General features: G+C 63.6%; 2 protein-coding genes across 7 annotated transcripts in view; one reads left to right on the top strand and one right to left on the bottom strand.

Moving 5' to 3' along the window:
* Window positions 1-838: 838 nt before the first annotated feature.
* AP5Z1 (adaptor related protein complex 5 subunit zeta 1) lies at window positions 839-19486 on the top strand. 4 transcript variants are annotated; one of them, XM_047713350.1, is made up of 21 exons: window positions 851-939; window positions 3486-3623; window positions 3710-3896; window positions 4192-4336; window positions 4510-4622; window positions 5009-5177; window positions 5538-5678; window positions 5954-5991; window positions 6072-6234; window positions 6677-6855; window positions 7455-7597; window positions 7924-8064; window positions 8734-8845; window positions 9081-9178; window positions 9670-9802; window positions 9879-10093; window positions 10339-11716; window positions 12251-12412; window positions 12970-13128; window positions 13607-13829; window positions 15970-18348. In XM_047713350.1, the coding sequence occupies exons 1-17, from the start codon at window positions 899-901 to the stop codon at window positions 10607-10609; spliced, it is 2427 nt and encodes an 808-aa protein (XP_047569306.1). In that variant the 5' UTR covers window positions 851-898; the 3' UTR covers window positions 10610-11716; window positions 12251-12412; window positions 12970-13128; window positions 13607-13829; window positions 15970-18348. The 4 variants fall into 4 exon arrangements, with proteins under 4 accessions (XP_047569309.1, XP_047569306.1, XP_047569307.1 ...); XM_047713351.1 differs by having other exon boundaries at window positions 10339-11740; XM_047713353.1 differs by lacking the exon at window positions 12251-12412 and having other exon boundaries at window positions 839-939.
* RADIL (Rap associating with DIL domain) overlaps window positions 13464-19955 on the bottom strand; it is a 65274-nt gene continuing 58782 nt past the window's right edge. For 2 of the 3 annotated variants that reach the window (XM_047713348.1, XM_047713347.1), the window contains exons 10-15: window positions 16820-16970; window positions 15711-15901; window positions 15253-15547; window positions 14442-14581; window positions 14058-14197; window positions 13464-13856 (exon numbers count right to left, since the gene is read on the bottom strand). In XM_047713348.1, coding sequence (XP_047569304.1) covers window positions 13562-13856; window positions 14058-14197; window positions 14442-14581; window positions 15253-15547; window positions 15711-15901; window positions 16820-16970 — 1212 coding nt within the window. In that variant the 3' untranslated portion in view covers window positions 13464-13561. The remainder of the gene's footprint in view (window positions 13857-14057; window positions 14198-14441; window positions 14582-15252; window positions 15548-15710; window positions 15902-16819; window positions 16971-19955) is intronic. The other variant, XM_047713349.1, reaches the window with a different exon arrangement.

Raw genomic sequence — 19955 nt, 5'->3', positions numbered from 1 at the left:
CAGGACCTTGGCTCCCGCCTGCCTCTCCCCACCCTAGGTCTGACACCCTCTGGAAGTCTTCCCCCCCCCCCCCACCCCCCACCCCCCCCCACCACCCCCCCCCCACCCCGGCACCCTGCCTGCTCAGTTCAGGCTGTACGTGCATTTACCACACATGCAGCCTTTAGGCGGGGATACTGTGGCGGACGCGACTTTCAGAAGGGCTAGAAGCTAGATTTCCCTCTTCTAAGCCTGTTGCAGCCATGGTCCGTGGTTATGGCGGGCAGGGAATAAGACTATTCAAAGCAGCGCTACAGCCCATGATAGGCGCTAAATATGTGAGAGCCTCAGAACAGCAAAGCTGCACTGCGGAGGGGCTGGGTTGCCCTTGCAGACTGCTGAACACGGATCCGCCCAGCCACGGAGCGCGTGTCGTGCGTTCAGGTCATACTGATCCAAGGACCCCCACAGGACAGTGCCGTGGGTGGTCAGGAGACGACCCAGAAATGGGGCAGTGGCGCGGGGGCTGGCCACAGGCCCTCTCCTGACGGCACCCGCGTGCCCAGAGTCCGTGGGGGGAGAGGCGGACCTGGGATCCTGGGGTGCCAAGGTCCCAGGATCACAGAATCCTAGGGTCCCAGAGTAACTAAGTTCCCGCGTCATGGGCTCCTGGGAGCTCGGGATCCCGGGGTGCCGAGCTCCTAGATCTTGGGACCCGGGATGCCCAGATTCCGAGGTCTCAGGGTCCCAGTCCCGGGCACTGGCGGCCGGCTCTCTGACGGCCCCGCCCCCGAGGGAAAGGCCTCCGCCAAAGCACATTGGCCCGCGGCCTGGCCGCCCCGCCCACGTGACGCAGCACGTGATGCGACCCGGAAGCGGCGGAGCTGCATCTCCCGGCGGCGGCTGCGGCGGCGGCGGCATGTTCACGGCGGGGGCCGAGAGTCTGCTCCACCAGGCCAGGTGGCCCGGCCTTTCCCTTGGGGCTCCTGGCGGGGGCGGGGGCGGGGGGGTGTTCTTACAGAGCGGGGCCCGCGCGCGGCGACCTGCAGCAGCCCACATAGACCCGCTACGGAGGCCCGGGGAGCGGGGTAGGGTCCGGCCGGCCCAGGAGGCAGCGGCGCCTGAGCCTCGGGGCGAGGGGTGCGTGCCCGGGAAGCGGGGCGGGGCCCCCAGGCTTGGCGGCGACACCCGCGCGTCCCGCAGCCAGGCGGGGAGCCAGAGGCTGCCCGGTGCTTCAGGGGCAAGAGCATGAAGCCGCCAAGAGGCTGGAGAGCCTCCTGGCATTGAGGCCCGGCGAGCTCTGCGTGCCAGCCTCGGGAATCGGATACCATCGGAGGGCTCTGGGGAGCCAGGGGCGAAATCCCCGATTTAGAAACTCGCTCTCCTCAGGGTGCATTAGATAGGATGGAGAAATTACTCACCGGCTTCTGGCCCCCAGCTGGCCCTGAACTCCCACTGACTAGTCCGTAGCCCCTTTCCTGAGCCCCTACCCAGCCACGGGAGAAAGCAGAATGCAGGCTAGGACTAAAACCCCACAGTCCATCAGACGGTGTAAAACTTGACGCCACTTGTTTAGAAGAAAATGCATTCGGGACCACAGGGCAGTGATAAAAACAAAAAACCTAAAACTGGATCCAGAGCTGGACCGACCACTTGGTGGGAGAGACTGGGATGGTTGAGGCTGCTGCCAGCTAGGGAAACAAGATCTTGAATACCAGTTAGGTTTGAAGGCTGGGAACAGGGCAAGAATCCTCTGTGGTCAAAATAACCCTTAAAAATCTGCTCAGAAGGTGCCTTGTGGGTTCATAGCACCATCTGCGTCTCCCTCATTGTTGGACAGATACTCCAGTATTCAAGCTCGAGGATTAGAAATCGAGCTCACCTGAACTTCGGGGATGTAGTACGTGAAGATAGCATCTCACTCAACATGTGACACAGTCACCCTAGTGTTCTCGCCAAGAGGCACTCAACTGAGACCCACCCAGAACCTCACGGGGGTTACATCTCCCCAGCTCAGCTTCTACTCCAGGTCATAAATTTGCAGAATGAATAGTCCTCACTCTCTGCATTCGCTCTCTGTCTCAGGTAGGGCGGTGGGAGAGTTGAGGGTAGCACATTTTCCAATATCCCAAAGCAAGATACTTGAAATTATGTGAATTATGCAAGAATTATGCACATTCTCTCCATTAGGGTTTGAAGAAAGCTAGTCATGATCAGTTAGGTCTTAGTTTTTCACTGTATTCTACCCTAATGAAGCCTGTGATTCGGGGTGTCACAAGAGAAGTAGGACTCGTGGTTCTCAGAGAAGGCGAGCCCAGGACCCTGTCAGCCTTGTTAGAGTCAGTAGGAGTTCAGGTTTGAAAGCACTGGGGAGCTGTTGGAGGGTTTGAGCAAATTGGCCTTTTAGAATCCTGGGATTTAGAGAATATACTGGAAGGCATTCACTGGGATGAGGGGTACCACCATTCTAGGAAAGAGTCTGCTGTGTGAGTTTGAGGCAGCCTGGTACCTTCCCAATCCGTCTCGTTAGGCCCGGGGAGAAACACACCTGACCAGGCCTCTTTTCCTATATCCTCATTCCACACGTGACTGTTGTGTTTGTAGGAAATGAAAACGGGTTAGGAGGTAGGAGGGAGATGGGGAGTGGTGGGGAATTCACAGAGGTTCATCAGCCAACCTTCAAGGAAGAACAAGAAACAGAGGAAGCAGCCCCAGGCCCCCAGCCCCACATGCTCGGCCGCCCTCCTCGTCAGCCCGAGACTGGAGCTGCCCCGTCTCGATTCAAAATCCCAGGTTCTGAGGTCGAGTGTCTGATCAGTCGAGCCTGGATCCGGTGGACTTCCGCTGTGGCTAGGGGGCTGGAGGGGGCCCTCCTCTGAGAGCACCGCCCCCCACCCCAGCCAGAGGTCCCTAGTACTGTGTTTCCTGGGCTTGCCTTGCCTTTCAGACTGGAAGAGGAACCCAGAAAACCAGGTTTCTGTTTTGATTTCTGTTTCTGTTGATGCTTGAAGATACAATTTTTTAACGAAGCCGAGTAAATACTAGGAACCGTGGTAGTCATACCTGAGAACATGACCCAGTGTTTGTCCTCTAACGTAGCAGATTTCGCTCTTGTTCCCAGGAGCGGGAGGCTCACTAAAGAAATCTTCTTGAAAAGCAACTTATTTCAGACGATGCTTCATTTTGAGTGCTAACATCAGTGGGTTTTAGTTCTTTCACTCCTGGGACAACAAAAACCTGGAGGTGTGGTGTCTCTCCTGAAAGCCCTACCAGCAGGGGAGGGGAGTGACCGCACGGTGACAGGGGACAGTGGCTGCATCCCAGGGAGGGCAGAGCCGCAGGTGGTGTCCTCGCTTTCCCACACAAAGCCCGTGATGCTGGCTTCTCTGCTCCATGGGGATGTCCCTTCAGACCCAGGACCATGGGTCACAGCTCAGGGTGGGATTGCCAGCTCCCGCGGACAGGTCCCCCAACTCCAGGTCGCCAACACCCCGCTTTTCATTTAGGGAGATCCAAGACGAGGAGCTGCAGAAGTTCTGTTCCCGGGTCGCGAAGCTGCTGCAGAAGGACGACCCGGGGCCTGACGCGGTGGACGCCCTACAGAGGCTGTTCCTCATCGTCTCAGCCACGAAATACAAGAGGCGGTGAGTGTGCTGACCTTTGGGGGCACGGCCGCGTGGGTGGGGTGCTGAGTGACATGCCCCCCGTGCATGTGGCCCTGCGTTCCCAGGCTGGAGAAGACGTGCGTGGACCTGCTGCAGACCACCCTCCGCTCGCCCAAGTGCCCCGAGCAGCTCCAGCTTCTGTGCGCTGCCATCCTGAGAGAGAGGTCGCCCTCCGATGACCTGAGCCTGTCCTGTGACCATGTCCAGAGCAGCCAGCAGCTGAGCCTGGTGGCCTCGGTGCTCTTGGCCCAGGTGATGTGCCCATCCTGCCCCTGGTGCCCCTGGGACAACCGCCAGCCTCCCACACCCCCTCCTGCTCTCCTGCCCCTTGTTCCCGGGGACAGGGCAGGGCTCTGGGAAGGGCCCAGATTCCGGCTGCTCCGGTGACGCCCCGGACGTGTTAAGCGGCGGCGGTACGGAAACAGGTGTCCTCGTGGAGCGGCGGCCTTCAGGACCGGCTGCCCCTTCCCCGGTGTTTTCAGACTAGATGCCGTGTCACTCACACACACAGGTTATCACTTCACATTCCCCCATGTTCCGTTTGAAGGGTGACAGAAAGGAGGAGGTCCGAAGCGTGGGCCAGCGCGCCTTCAGAGTCCTCGAGAGCCGGCAGCCCGAGGGGCCCAGTCTGAGGCACCTGCTCCCAGTCGTGTCCAAGGTCACGCGCCTGGCCCCGCACTCCCTCCATGAAGGTAGCCACCCTTCCGGAAAGGCCATTGTGGGCACAGAGCGAGAGGCGCGCCCTGATGGCCCAGCACCCTGTCCAGAGCTTGTTTTCTAGAAAGTTCTACTAGTGCCACTACAGCCCGAGTCTGTGGGATTGACTATTTCCCACATGTTGTCCCTGCCCGCCTCCCACCCATAGACCAGACCAGCCTGCTCAGCAAGAGGTTGGTGGACTGGCTTCGCTATGCCAGCATCCAGCAAGGGGTCCCACACGCTTCTGGAGGCTTCTTCTCCACACCCAGAGCCCGGCAGGTGAGCCTGGAGACTCAGGACCTCCCTGTTCTTCCACCTGCCCTGGTTCCGGAATGATCCCTCTTTCGTGTCTGCACTCAGGTTGGGGGGCTTTGGGTCCCCGGGGTCACAGCCCTCCTAACCCATGATGCTGTGCGCCAAACCCACTGGCAGGGGTCACTTACCTGACAGAGGACCACGTCCACTCGGGTGCCAGTGTTTATGTGTCTTTTGGGGGCCAACCCCGGTCCTCGAGAGCATGAGGGTGGGGCTCCCACTGGCACGCAGCCCCCCTCCCACCTTCCCTGGTATCTGTGAGCCCGTTGGCCGCACCCGGCCCCCGGCCTTAGACCCCAGCACCTCCCCAGCCTGCGTCCCCACAGCTTGTCCTTCCTTGCCTCCCACAGCCGGGCCCTGTCACTGAGGTAGATGGGGCGGTAGCCACAGATTTCTTCACGGTGCTGTCCACGGGCCAGCACTTCACGGAGGACCAGCGGCTGAACGTGCAGGCTTTCTCCATGCTGCGGGCGTGGCTGCTGGCCAGCAGCCCCCAGGGCCCCAGCGCCCTGGACTCAGGTGGGACATGGGGGGGTCACACAGGCAGGAGGTGGACGGCACCAGGTGTGGCCCCCAGGTGACGCTGGGAGCACTGGTTGAGCCTCGTCAGCCCCGGGAGGCCCGTCCCCGTTGTGTAGGAGAAGCCACAGAGGGCACAGAAAGTCACAGAGGGCAGACGGCAGCACGGGTGCTGACAGCTTCACCGAATGCCCTCCCCCATGCAGACTGGCCAGTGGTGGGGACAGACTGGGCTTCCGGGAGAGACACCGCCCCGCCCATGGCCTCTGGTGGGGGTGAAGGTGGCCACGGGTGGGGCTGGGCCTCGGCCACCTGCCACAGGGACTCCGTGCCCCTCGAGCACCTCATTCTCCTTTCCAGATGACAAGTCGGAGCTGGAGGGCTCCACGCTGTCCGTGCTGTCGGCCACGTCCACCGCCAGCCACCTGCTGCCACCCCAGGAGCGGCTGAGGGAGAAGGCCTTTGAGTACTGCCAGCGCCTGGTGGAGCAGAGCACGCGGCGTGAGTCCTGTCGCTGCGTCTCCTCCCCGAGGGGGCGTCCCTCGCTGCTCCTGGGGGGCGGGGGCCTGCACAGCCTCTGTGTCCCCGGGGACTCTTTGCTCCTGGTGCAGACCTCGGGAGCTGGGCAGGGGGCAGAACCTGTCCCCAGCCTCCCGTGCATCCGCCCTGGGGTGGGGGGGTCACTGTCTGCCCTCTCCTCCAGCTTCTAGAACAGGGTGCTTCTCGCTCACTGTGTTGCCTCTGACGGAGATGGGGGGCCTTTCTTCCTTCCACAGGAGCCCTGAGAAAGGGGGACGCAGACCTGCAGAAAGCCGTAAGTGCCCGCGGTGTCGGGGGCAGGGCGGGCCCCCCACGCGGCTCCCTGTAATCCAGGCCCCCCACACGTCTCCGCAGTGCCTGGTGGAGGCCGTGCTGGTGCTGGACGTGCTCTGCCGGCAGGACCCGTCCTTCCTGTACCGCACGCTGTCCTGCCTGAAGGCGCTGCACACACGGCTGTGCGGGGACCCGGCGCGGGCGCGGGCGCTGCTGCCCATCGCGCAGTTCTTCCTGAGACACGGTGAGCCTCGTGCAGGGCGGGCCCGGGCCTCTCTTCCGTCGGGGGCTTCCTTCGTCTGTAGAACCGTGGCTTTGAGCGGCCGTTGGCGCCCGGTGGAAAGGTGTTAGATGGGTTTGAGGGGCTCATTGAAGCCGAGCAGCTTTACGCTGATCTTGGAACGCTCTTTGCCACGAGAGTTCACGGGAGTTTTGTGTGAGGGACTGTGAAACCAGCACCTTCCAAAGAACTTTCTTCATTGTGTGACCCAGAGGGACTGGGAGGTCGCTGGAGACTCTCGGGGCGGGACAGGCGAGGCTCGGCCGGGGTTCCCCGTGCAGCGTACACACCTCAGGGCCCCTGGTGTCTGGAACCCTGAGCGCCCCCCCACCAGGAGGGGGGTCCTCGTGACAAGGTGAGGTCCCTCGTGCCGGGGCCAGGCCCTGACGAGGCCGGTGCGTTTCAGGGGAGGCAGCCGCCGTGGACTCAGAAGCCATCCTCCAGCACCTGTTCACCAGGGTCCCCTGTGAGCTCTTCCACAGCCCCACGCTGGCCTTCGAGTTCGTCCGCTTCTGCGGGGACAGCCTGCCCCTGTTCGGCAGGAACCCTGACATTCTCAAGCAGAGCTTCCCCAACCTCTTCAAGGCACGCTCGGTTGTTCTCGGGCCGGTGGGGGGTGGGGGGTACAGTGCCCCCCGCTCGTCCTCCAGACTGGCAGCAGTCACTAGCGTCCGGGGAGTGGCCTGGGATGCTGGCAGAGGGCCATGGGACAGCCCAGGGGGTCCATGCGTCCCGTCGGAACAGCGTCCCCGCCGGGGAGAACCCCAGGCTGAGCGCCTTCAGAGGAGCCTCGAGGCTGGACTGTGGCTCATTCTAGAGTTTGTCCTGATTGTCGCAGCTGGTAGGTTCCTGTCATCTGGGAGCCTCACTGGCTGTGTTCAGCTCTTTGTAAAGAGCTGTTACCTTTCGATGCGCTGTTTGTGACCGGCTGTGGTCTCCGTGTGGTCTTTGCAAATTTAATTGGAGCCTTGGTCCTTCCATTAGAGGAGAAACAGTGACAAGTGCGAAGTGATTGCTATAACGTTGGTGCAAAAGGCGGCGCAAGAAAAGTGGGGGGCACTGGCACCCCGCCCATCCGGTACCGAGGTGCACTCCCCTGAGGCAGCCACAGGTCCAGCCGCTGGCCCGCACGCCCCACATGGGCCCTCCTGGTGCCCACTGAGCCACCACGCTTGTTCCTGCAGCTCCTGGCCTGGAACAGCCCGCCCCTCACCTCCGAGTTCGTGGAGCTCCTGCCGTGGCTGGTGGACCCCGGCACAGCTGTGGAGATGCTCCACGCGCTGCTGGACCTGCCCTGTCTGACCGCGGCCTTGGATCTGCAGCTCAGGTGAGCCTGAGGGATGATGCCTGTCCTTGGGTCCCCTCCCCATTGCCGACTGGATCCCTCCCCGTCCCCTGCTGTTCCGCGAGCTGCCCAGACAAGAGCGCCTCTCTCCAGCCCTGGGCCCCCGAGGCCCTGGCCCGTGTCTCTCGCTGGGAGAGCCTCACCCTGCAGGTACCGAGCCCCAGGTCCCTTCTAGTTCCTCAGGTTCATCTTTGGCGCAGGATAGCGCCTGCTCTGTCTCCGCGAGGGCTGGGGCTGAGTCGGGCCTCCAGTGGCCTGGGCCCAGAGCCCACATCTGAGCCTGGCCTTAGGCGTCTGCTTGCTCACAGGCTGTCACCGGCTGCGTCTGAGAGGCCACTGTGGGACGCCTCCCTCAGGAACCCCAGCTGTCTGGAGGCTTCCCGGGACCCACAGTTCCAGGCTCTTCTCCAGCACCTGCTGCGGGCCAAGGCCAGTGGAACCGTGGAGAGGTAGGGCTGCTCAGGCCGGGGGACCCTGGGGTAGGGCCTGGCTGTGGGGGTCCCTGGCCCCGTGTCTCTGGGTCGGCTCGAAGAGCACTACACGTGGTCAGAGCCTGTTCCCAGGGTAGGTGGGACATGTCTGGGGACATCTGGCCCTGAGCATTGTGCCTTCTAAGCTGAAGAAGCCCCTGTTGTCGTCCCCCATCCCCCTGCCCCTGGCAGTCGCTAGCCGCGCTCCGGGTGCTTGCCGGGCACAGGCCTCACGCTCAGCCCCTTACCAGCGCACCAGTTCGGTTCCCACAACGCTGCGAAGTCGGTGCTGTGGGGACTCCATTGTCCAGAGGGAGCAACCGAGGGGTGGCGCTCCCTAGGAGCAGGTCGGGGGCCAGGACCGGAACAAGGCGTCCTGAGTGCAGACCCCCACGCACGCCCTCCCTGTGTCCCGCGGGAGCAGGGAGCACAGCGCTCAGCAGGAAGCCGTGTGCGTGGTTCCTGGGGGTGGGGGTGGGCGGGCGGGGGCAGGGGGTTCCTCCGAGGAGGCAGCGCAGGTGGTTTCAGAACTTGCCCGGGCTGCGACACTGCGACCCCGTGCCCTGTCCCCTTGGGCACCAGCATGTCTGTGGGCCCCGGGGGAGCGGGTGCGGGCGCTCAGTGGCACGCGCGGCCCCTGTCCTCCAGGTTGGCGCCCCTCCACCAGCTGCTGCAGCCCATGGCCAGCTGTGCCCGGGTGGTCCAGTGCGCCGAGGCCGTGCCCACGCTGCTCCAGGCCTTCTTCTCTGCAGTGACTCAGGTGAGCCCGCTTCAGGGCTGCTCCGTTCCCACAGAGAGGGTGACCCTGGGTCTCGGCAAAGCCGGTGTCCTTGAACACAGATCCCGTTCTGGATCAGCTAGAGGTACTGGGAGGGCGGCCTGACCGCCCCCAAGAGCAGCCCCGGGCTGGCGGGTACCAGCGGGTGTGGAGCAGAATGTGGGGGAGGGTGATGTCAGGGTCGGGGCTGAGTCTGTGTCTCCCTCCCGATCCCCAGTTTGCTGACGGGGTTCTGGCCAACCAGCTGGCGCTGCTGCTCCTGGAGAGATGTGACTCCCTTTACCAGGTGCCCCAGTATGAGGCCCGTGTGCACAGGTGGGCCCTCCTGCCGGCCCCATGAGGTGTCTCGCCCCCTGCCGACCCAGCCCCATTTCACCGCCCCCGGCTCAGCCTACCTTGGCTCTGAGTCTCCACCTCCCCTGTGCTGTGCCCCTTTCCAGCTGCCCTCTGCAGCATGTGCCCTGGTCCCCAGCATCACCTGGGGTCCAGCCGCTGCCCACACTCCTCTCCTTGGTCCAGAACGCCCCCGCCTCCGTCCCTTCTCCCCCAGGTCCGTAATCTCCAGTGCTGGCCCTGGTCCCTCTCCATGGAGCCTTCCAGACCATCTGTGCCCCTTTCCGAAGGCCTGATCCACGCACGCCTGTGCCCACACCACTTAGCAGCCCCAGCTTCCTCCCCAGTGGGCCATGGGTTCCTTTAGGGGCTGAAAGCATCTGGACCTGAACCTGTTCAGAGGCTCTCCCCCTCTCCTCCTGGCTCTGGTTCTGCATGGGGGGCCACAGTCTAGCAGTGTCCTCCCCGGGCAGGGTGCTGAGCTCCCAGTTCCTGGCCCTGTGCGCGCTGCACCCATCACTGGTGGCCGAGCTGTCAGAAGAGCTGCTGGAGTTCGTGGGGGGCGCGAGCAGCGTCCACGGCCGGGGCGCCGTGCTCGCCTCCGTGGTAAGGCCAGCCGCCGCGCCGCCGCCCCCTCCCACGCCGGGGCGCCTGCCGGGATTAAGACTCTGTCCCCATGCAGGCCTGGGCCATCGGCGAGTACCTGTCTGTGTCCTGGGACCGGCGATGCACCGTGGAGCAGATCAACAGATTCTTTGAGGCCCTCGAGGCCCTGCTGTTCGAGCTTACCCAGTCGCGCCCATCTGCCGCCCTCCCCGAGTGCCCCCCACAGGTCATCGCCGTGCTCATGACCACGCTGACCAAGCTGGCCTCCCGGAGCCAAGACCTGATTCCCAGGTACTGGCTGGGGCAGAAGGAGAAGGGGAGCTGGTGCTGGTTGCCTTCCTGGTCCCCAAGGTCTGCATGTGGCTTGCAGCACGAGGGCTCCGGTCAGATACCGGTGGCGGTAGTGTCCCCACGGCCTCGCTGCTCCCAGCTAATGCCCCCTGACCCAGAGCTTTGGGCACCTGGGCCCCCCCGTGGGGCCTCAGCTTCCACGTGAGGGGTGCACCTGCAGCTGACTGGGATCCCTTCGTCCTCAGGGTCTCTCTGTTCCTGTCAAAGATGAGGACCCTGGTCCAGAGCCCGGCGCTGAGTTCCGTGCACCGTGAGGAGGGCGCGGCAGCCGTCCACACACGGGCCACTGAGCTCTTGACGCTGCTAAAGATGCCCAGCGTGGCCCAGTTTGTGTTCACGCCCAGCGCAGAGCTGTCCGAGCCCCGCTACCACCGTGATGCCAACACCGCCCTGCCGCTGGCCCTGCGCATGGTCAGCCGCCTGGTGGAGAAGGAAATGGGCCTCCTGCCAGGGTGAGGGGCGTTGACCTGGGGGACGCTGGCCCAGCCACAGAATGAGCCAAGCTGTGACTGCCACGAGCAGGGGCTTGAGACCCGGGGAGGAGCCCCGGGTGGGTCTGGGTCCCTCTGTGTGGGTCAGGCTGTCCCATCCTCAGCCTTTGGGTGTTTGTCTCTGTCCCATGGTGAACTGTGTGGTGACACAGATCTGATTTGGAGCTCTCACCCCGTTGGGGGTGGGCGGGGTCTGCTTGGTCTGTTTCTGGCAGATCCTTGTTGGGAGGCAAAAGGAGGTGCAGCGGCAATAAACCTCTTCCAGAGAATCCCTGTGTGCACGAGGCTGGGGAGAGGGCCAGATGTGGGGAGCACTGCTGGGCTGGGAGGCCTGGCCCTGGGCGGGGGGGGACCCCCGCCCCGCTGGGCCAGACGCTTGGGGCTGTTCCCTCGTACCAACTCCCCACCGTGTCCCAGATGTTACAGAAATAACAGCACATATGTGGGCGATCAGCAAGGGAGCCGCGTGACTCTCCCACTGGCACAGCTGCCACTGGGAAGGGCCTCTGCTCAGTGTCCTTTCTTAGTCCTCCTTCTGATGCTACTGAATGATGGAAGACGCAGAGGCTGTGGCTCTTCTGGCCTGCAGTCTCTTGCCATCTGGAGGAAGGGCAGGGCCAACCCAGCAGGGACCCCCCCCAAGCCAGGATCGCGCTGGTATTATGCCGAGTGGGGGAGACTAGCCGAGTGTGGGAGCGCAAGAGAGGTGTCGTGGTTCGTCCCCCCACCCGTTAGTGCCTCCTGCCCCAGTTCCACTGAGGTCAGCTTCCTGCCTTGGACACTAGCTCCCAGGGCTGCCCCTCAGCTCCGCCGGCTGCGCGCAGGCATCCGGGACACCAGGTGGCGCTGGTGCTCCGCGAGTCTCCGCCGGTCTCGCCCCGCCCGCCCCGCCCGCCCCGCCCGCCCCGCCGCCTCTGGCCCCGCCCCCGGACGCCGGGCCGTGCGGACGCCAGAGCCGCGCTGCTGCGGCGGGCGGACGCGGTGCGCGGAGTGGACCGAACCGGGCTCCGGCAGGCAGAGTGTCCGCCTCGGCTCCGCCTGGCGTCCCGGTGACGCGTCCCGGTGACGACAGGTGACGCGCCCGTGGAGCGGAGCGGTGGGCGTCGGGGCGGGGCGCGCATGGGGCCCCCTGGTCCTCGCGGGACGGGACAAGACCCGGCTCGGCCGCCCCCTCCCCGCCCCGCGCGGCCCGGGCCCGAGGCGGGAAGGCAGGCCAGGGCTGAGGAGATGGTCGGTCCAGAGGGAGGTGCTAGTTTTGCCAGGTCTCAGGGCGTGTTTTGAGTGGGCGCTCGGCCTGCGGCGTTTCCACGTGCTGGAAGTTTGGGTCCCAAAGCTGCGCGCGAACAAGGTGGTGAGCGTGGGTCCGAGAAGACACGTTTCCCCGCTTGTCAGAGAGCCAGGGCCAGTCCAGAGATGCAGCCTTTACGTTTTCTCTGCCTGGCAGGACCGCCCTGCTGCCTGAGAGTCTAGACAGAAGCTACCCGGGTTTGAACTCGGGGGGTTTGCACTCCCTGAGTGTGCAGTCCACGCACTTGCTGCTGCCTGGTGGGGAGCGGGGAGCTCCCCATTGACCGCGGGCTTCCGTCCCCTGTGCTTTGGCCAACAGGCTGTGGACGCGAGGGACCGGAGCTTGAGACGTGCTGGGGAGCTGGGCTTGGCGGCTCGCACTCTGCCATGGCTAAGGGCATTCCTGGCGGGTAGGCCAGCCTGCGAGGCGGGGAGGACCCCACCTGGAGCTCGGAGTCCCCTGCAGCTGCGCTGAGTGCGGGTGAGGGAGTTGTTCTGGGACCTGAGCGCCGTCCTGGTGTTTCAGGGTGACATTACGGCAGCGTCGGGGAAAGTGGGTGGGAGCTGGGGGCAGTAAACGGTTACTGCCTGGAAGGGGCCTGCTGGGGACTCTGTGCGTGTGTCCCCACTCCCAGGGCTCCAGCCCCTTGGGAACTCAGCTACATGGGGTCCCCGTTCAGCCCCTCGGGTTTCTCTCCTTTGGTGCTGAGCCGCCGAGACCAGGAGCTGGGCAGGCCTCCCTTGGGCTGCTGCTGGCCTTTTGGAACTGGCGCCTTGGATTCAGTTTGGGGCTCTAAGTTTTCCTTTTGGGTTCAATCACATGTTTAAAATGAGTTTTAAAAAAAAAATACATGTGATCTAGCCGCGGGCGCGCTTCTTCCCTGCACTCATCAGCGGGCCGTGTGGGGCTGCGGGCAGCCTAGTGCTCAGGACTGAACGGGGACCTCACAGGTCGTGGGGGGGGGGCTCCCTCCCTGAGACCCCCTCTCCCTGTGAGGGGTGTCGGCAGCCGATGAGCCAGGGCCCCTCTTCCTCCAGGTCTCTGTTCCTCTCCAAGAAGACGACTCTGGCCCTGAGCCCAGCCCTGAGTTCCCTGCTACGGCCACGGCTGCTGAGCCTGCTGAGCACGCCTGGCGCAGGTGTCCAAGCCCTGCTGTCGCCGCGACCCCCACCACAGCCAGCCACCTGGCGGACAAGGTGAGTCTCCTGCTGGAGTGAGGGGAGGGTGACCTGGGGGACGACGACCTGGCCGCAGGTTACCAGCTGCTATTAGGGCCCAGTCATGGCTGTGGTGAGCGAGAGGAGGCCCGGGTGCCCGCAGTGGGGTGAGGGCTCGAACGACAGCCTGGCAGGGGTTGGGGCAGGCGGTTCTAGACCGTCTTTGAGCTATGCTGAGTGTGTGCCGAGCAGGAGCTCCGTGCTTCAGGGTGGGGGCGGGGGGCAGAGGGAGACCCCACCCGCAGCGCTGGGACCCTGTGTCCTCCTGGGGAGCCCGGTGCCGCGCCCACCTTCATTCCACACAGCGCCAGCCCTTCAGAATGCGAAAGATAGTTTATTGAATCTGTACATTTCCATTAAAATCTTTACACATAAAAGCTCTGTAACAAACATCACAACTTAGTGTTCTCTGTCACATAAATAAAATATACACTAAGGTGTACGTCTTCCGCAACAGGGAACGCGGGAACAGCGCGGCAGGAGGTGGCCGCCACCCTAGGAGGGCGGCGCGCGGACGCGGATCTTCTTGGCGGTTTCCACGTCCGACTTGGCAACCAAAAACCGCATCTTCTTGCCCCCACTTCGGATCAGGTCCACAGCCCTGAAACCCAGCGCGGGGGGAGGAGGAGGGAGCCAGGCTCGCGTCGCGGGGACTCCCCGCAGGCCCAGCCTCGGGACAGGTGAGGCAGGCAGGGCTTTGGGGGAACCTGGGATAGGGACCCACTGTCACCCTGCTGTGACGCACCCCCTCGAGGGGCCCCCCCGGTGGGGCTGCCGTGTGCCCAGCGGTTGAAGGAGCCGGCTGGGCGCTGCGCCTCTGCTCCCTCACACCCAGCACAGGGTTGGGATGGGACCTGCTCATGGGCCAGGGGCTCCCCTGGTGGCTGCAGCACGAGGGCGGGGAGTACCTCAGGTAGCTGACGCCCGTCAGGCTGCTGCCGTTCACCTCCAGGATGCGGTCTCCCAGGGACAGGCGGCCGTCCGAAGCCGCGGGGCTGCCCGGGAGCAGGGTCTGGATGTAGAGCCCGGGGGCGCCCAGCGGCGTGTGCTGGGAGACAAGTGGCGGCCTCAGGCTTCCGTGCGCCTGGGCCCGGCTCCCTCACGAGCTCTGCCACGGGGCTGCGAGGGCAGCACCAGACGCCGTCACGTCCCCTGCAGGCCCTTCCCTCCTCTCAGATGCCTCTGAGCCACCCTGCCATACTCTTAGCCCAGACCCTGGTCCCGGCCTTCCCCACGAGCTGGGGGCCAGTAAAGAGAGGGCCCGGCCCAGCAGAGCCCAGAGGGCCACTCACCAGCCCGTCGATCAGGCCCATCCCCAGCCCGGAGGGGCCCCGCTCCAGCTCCACAACGAAGACGTAGCAGAAATCCTCCGTGCTGGAGCTGCGGCTGGGAGGGGCCGGAGGGGGCTCGTCCGTGGGACCCACGCTGTCCCCTGGGTGGGCAAGGAGCGGGGGGGGGGCTGCTCTGTCTGCACTGCTGTGGCAGCCTGTCCCCAGGAAGGGTGCTCACTGTGTTCTAGCAAGTCCCCAACTACTGTCAGGGTAAGGGGTCCAGGCCACACCCCCGTATGTTTGGAAGAGGCACCACCATCCCCCTCGTGGCTGGCCCTTTCCAGGGGCCAAACAGGGGCCTCTGCTCAGGCTCATTCTGACACCCTGCTTCCTCCTTCTGCACCTCTAAGTGCTGACTCCACCTCTGTCCACCCCCCTTTTCTGACCCAGCCCCCCAGCCCAGCATCAGGGCCCCGAGCGAGCCCGCCCCCTTCTTGAGCTGGAGCCACCCGGAAGGACCTGTGGTTGTGGCCCCAGGACCACGGCTGGCGCTGCCATGGCCTAGAGATCCCCATCCCTCTGCCTCCCCGCCTTCCCTTCTTCTGTGCTTGTCTCCTGAGCCATCCCTCCCTGCCTCCCCCTATCCTCAGGGTAGCGACTTGGTCCCACAGATGGCTCCGCATGGCCCAGCCGCCCTCTGGCATCCTGGGCGGGCACTGCGAGCCCCAGGTGAACATGACGCCAGGACCTCATGGGTGGCATGACTCCCAAGGGGCTCTGCCAGGTGGCAACAGGGCTGGGGTGCGAGCATGAGCCTGGGGACATGTCTCACCTTCTGGAGCTGCGTTCCTCCTCCCTTCCAGGAGCACTTTCCCACAGGTGCCTCTAGGCTCGGGCCAGTCCGGGACAGCGGGCTCGAGGCTGAGTGGGGTGCTGGGAGGCGTGAGTAGGCACGAGGAGTCTATGTGCAGGGGGCCAGCCTGGGGGCCCCCGCGGCTCTGCCTTCCTGAAAGGCCCTGTGCACGGGGAGCCCCCGCAGAAGCCAGATTGCGCCCCTGGCCAGCTTCACGGGCTCCCCTGCAAACTAGCGGGCCGCTCTGGCCCTCAGAGGTGGTGTGGTGCGGGCCCTGGGCGGCAAGGGGGAGAAAGAACTCAGGGACTTGGCGGCCGGGCGTGGTGGGAGAATTAGAGGGGCTCCGGGCACTCCCAGGGGCAGCAGCCAGGCCCTGAGCTGGCTGCCCCTGGCCACCCTGCTGTCCGAGTCCACGCACCCCCAGCTGCACCCGGTACCTCGAGGCCCCCTGGCTGGGAAGGCCCCCCAACGGGGCTGGGCTTGCTACGCAGACTCCACAGGAAGTGGCGGATGTAGAGAAGGTGCTGGTAGATGCTGTCGTCCAGGCAGTCGGCCTCCAAGTCCACCTGGAAGCCCTCGCTCGGCAACACAATGGGTGGGGGGTTTTCATATGACTCCAGGACCTCCTCTGTTGGGGGGAGGAGCAGGGGATGGCATGACAGGCCCAGCAAGACCAGACTTCCTGTTCCTCCCCAGGTGTGCCAGCCACCCCCACCCCACACCATCAGGACTGCGGACGCCGCCGTGGGGCATCCGGGCAAAGGCAGCCTGCCCAGACCAGCGCTCCGTCGTCTGTGTCCAGTAACCCGCCAGGGCAAAGCTCGAGCCGCCAGCTGGAACCTCTGCCCACAGTGGGCCCCTGACACTTCCCCTCGGGGCACCCCTCCCACTGCCCCCGTCCACTGTGACCTGCATGTGGCCCTGGGACCCAGACGGTGGGGGGGCATGTCTGCCCTAAAATAGACCCACCCCCATGGGGGCCCCCAGCAGAGCACCCCCACGTGGCAGGCCTCCAAAGTGAGGAGGCGCAGTCCTGCTCAGAGCAGTGGCTCTGTCCAGGTTGAACCCCTAGGGGACAGGGACACAGTTTCCAACTGTAGTTTCTACCTCCTTGTAATTTCTGTGTGTCATAGTGTATCATGCAGCAGAGAGATACATCCCTAGTTGTGAGACACACACAGGCCCACGTAGGCCATATATGTGCACGCACATGGCAAGCACAGTCTCCGCACACAGACCCTGCTCTTCTCTTGGTCGGCTATGCCCCAAGTGAGGCCGCAGCCTCGGGCTCCTCAATGGGTAGGACCCAGCCTGACCAGAGGTTGGATCTAGGTCATGGCCTGTGGGCTCTGACTACCCCCATCCCCTTCTGTGAGGGTCTCCAGGTCCCCAGGTGGGGGACAGGGCAGGGTGTTCCCAGAAGAAGATGGCCCAGGATGAAGGTCCCCAAGGCTCTGCAGGCTCCCATAGGAACTCCCCCAGGGAGCTCCCTTTTGCCCCAACACGGCACACGGGGCCCCCAGCTCCTGGCCCAGAGGCGGCTCACCTGACTTGAAGGCATCGGGGCTGTCCTGGGCGCCTGGCTCCCAGGCACTCATGGGGCCCACAGCCGAGGCCAGCTGGTACTGGGTCAGCAGCCGGTGCAGCTGCGCGGGGCTCAGGGTGGGGAAGGCGGCCCGCAGGTTTGCCCAGCTCATCTGTGTGACAAGCAGCAGCTCATGATCAAAGGCTCCGGGATGGCACAGCCACACCCCCAGGAGGGGTGTTCTAGGCACTCTGGGGGCAGGGGCAGAGGGCCTGGGCTGCCTGGCCCCGTGCTCCCAGCTCGCTCACGCGGGCCTTGGCGCCCCTGGGGGCCGGTGAGGTCACTGAGGGGCCCAGGGGGCAGCCAGCAGGCACCCCACCCAGGGCTCTGTCTACTGACTACACCTACCACCACGTCATCCTCCCGGGGCTGAGAAGGGAGGGAGAGTCCCAGGGATTTGACAAGTGGGATTCCTGCTTTATAGCACATAAGAGACCTGACCCACCAGGCTGAAAGGAAAACATAAATGCAAAGCCTTCTACCACCTGGGACCCCCAAGATTGGCTCTGTGGGCACAGGACAGGGAGGCTCCCTCAAGTGGGTCCAGCAGCCCAAGCTGTGCAGAAGAAGGTGAACTTATGCGTGAAATCCAGCAGCCTGCACCGTCCCCTGCAACCCTGGTCTCCACTGGCCAGGGACGCCCCTCCTCTCTGGTTTTCTGGGTCCCTCTCTCCTCTGCGGGTGAATCCGCTTCTCTGTGACGCCATCATTCCTGACTGCCATTGGAGGCGCTGGCCCAACTCGTGCCCTCTGGGGCCCCCAGCTTCTGACTTGGCTCTTGAAAGTCAGAAAGCACCCTGATGGCTCATCGCCAGGATGTGTCCTGTCTTATTCTTCCAGAAAGTTCACAGGCTTCTCATGGCCGTGGTTCCGACATTGCGGTGCTCAGCCCCCTGCAAGTCTGCTCCCCCGTCAAGCTCTTGGCTCCTGGCTGCGCGTTCTGGAACCTCAGGGAAAGTGGGGGAGGGGCGTATTGGTCCCCCTCCATGCCGCAGCAGCCACCTCCCCTGCTCTTTCCTGACTCAGTGTTTGAAGCCTGGGCCTCGCCAGTGGGTCCTTCTCTCTTCCCTCCCTTTGCTCCTCTGCTTCTCTCTCTTCTGGGTTTACTGCCAAGAGGCTGGGGCTGTGGGTAGCCAGTGCCTTTGCTGGAGGGACAACCGTGTCCTGAGGCTACCTTGTTGGGGTGCGGGGCAGCCTCTGGGAGCTGCCTCCTTGCCCCCAGCTCAGGATGGCCTCTGTTGGCCTGAGGCAGTGCCTTTGGGGAATCCCGGCTTCCGTCCCATGGCTGTGCGGCATCCAGGGCTGGTGTCAGCGCGGGCCCAGCACACTCCCATGTCCTTACCTGAGTGCAGGGACACTTTCTGGGTGACTTCCTGGACTTTGTTTCCCGATCTTGCCACTGAGTCCTTCCTCTCCGCTGCCATGGTTTTAGTTTCCAAGAATCCTTTTGGTTCTTTTATAAAGTCCTGTTGTTACTTTACAGACACTAAGTCTTCTCTTTATGAAGATTTTTTTTTTTTAAGTTTCTTCTCCCTGAAGTCTGTTTCAGGGAATGGTGAACTGTGGCCTGAGGCCTATATTTATAGGGCCCTCAAGCTAAAAATGGTTTTCAGATTTTTATAAAAGCATTAAAACCACAACAAAGAACCTGGGATGGCCAAATTCTCCATGGCCCACGAAGGCTGAACTATCGACCACGCAGCCCTTCACAGAGAAGTCTGCCAACCCGATCCGTGTCCCCCACCCCCTCTCCCTACATCCATCTCTCGTGTCGGAACCCGTTCCCTCCCATTCCCAGAGAGGGTGCTGAGTCTGCCCGGCCAGCTCACAGTGGGACGCAGGTCTGCACCCCCAGGCTGTCACCAAACACCCAGCACCGCCAGGCCAGCCTCCTGCCATGGGGAGGGCACAGGCCCCCGCCGAGCCGGCAGCACTCAGAAGCTCCCTGGCCCCCAGGAAGCCTCCTTGCCGTCTGCGCTCTAGAACTCAGCCCCGGGCGTCTGGCCATGCGGGAAGGGACAGTAGGACCCGGCGCCACTGCTTCGTCCTCTTCCTGTGTGTCTCGCATTAACGAGGGTGGCTGGGCGCCGAGTGGGGCGCTGGTGGCCCGTGACCTCCGTGCGCACATCTGTGACGTCTGGGCCGCAGCCCCTGTGGCAGGGCAGCCACGCGCCCATTCCTGTGAGCAGTTTTAAATATTTTCCGCAGTTTGACAAAGACGCGGTCATTACTATTCATCAACGTCCGTGCTGAAGATGTCCCCTTCTCTGTTTCCACACTGGCTGTTGGTGACTTCCCACTTCCGTTCCGCTCTTCAAAAAGCCGCTCAAGGCCTGTTGCTCCTCTGCTCTCTCTTCACACTGCTGGGTTTGGCTGCTCCCGGGCCAGGACCTTCCTTCTCAGGCCGGTTCTCCACACGTTCTCGAGCCTTTTCCGCAGCTCAGACGGTCACCTGCCTCCTAGCTTGACGCGTCGCATCTCCTCTGTGTTCTTTCTCCCTGGGGGCTCGTGCCACCGAGAAGCCAACCAAATGCCCCGGTCCCATCCGTGATCTGCACCCACATGTCCTGTTTCTGAATTTTCTCTGGTGAACCCATGTGTCACTTTAAGAATAAAACAATCCAGTAACTTAACATTTTGACACCTGAGCAGGATCTAGGCCCCAGCACGTGGGAAGTTGTCTGTACCCGCTGAGTGATCTGTGGCCATGGGGCCCTGGCGTGGCCAGCACGAGGCTGAGGTCGCTGTGCGGGCAGCTGGTCACACCCCACGGGTGCACAGTCAGCCAGCAGCTACCACCGTTACTTAAAGCACCGGTGACCCAAAAGCACGTGAGACCTTCTGTGTGGTGACCCTCAGGCTGAGACAGAGGCTCAGACTTGACACCAGACAGGTGGGTCTGTGATCCCCATAGGGGTGTCCTGCTGGCTATGCCCAAGGTGACCATGGTCCTGACGCTCCCAGCGGCGCCAGCCATACGGACCTCTCCCCAAGGTCCCCGGGGCACTACTGCCAGACGGGAAAGGAACACCACTGGTTCGCTTTCATGGATCATCCGTGACCACTGTCCGGTAGCTACCAGGGGGTTGGGAGGGGG

Source organism: Lutra lutra, chromosome 18 (assembly GCF_902655055.1).
Source record: "Lutra lutra chromosome 18, mLutLut1.2, whole genome shotgun sequence".
Classification (NCBI taxonomy): domain Eukaryota; kingdom Metazoa; phylum Chordata; class Mammalia; order Carnivora; family Mustelidae; genus Lutra; species Lutra lutra.
Note: the sequence above shows the minus strand (reverse complement) of the source record. Positions and strands in the feature narration are given on the sequence as shown.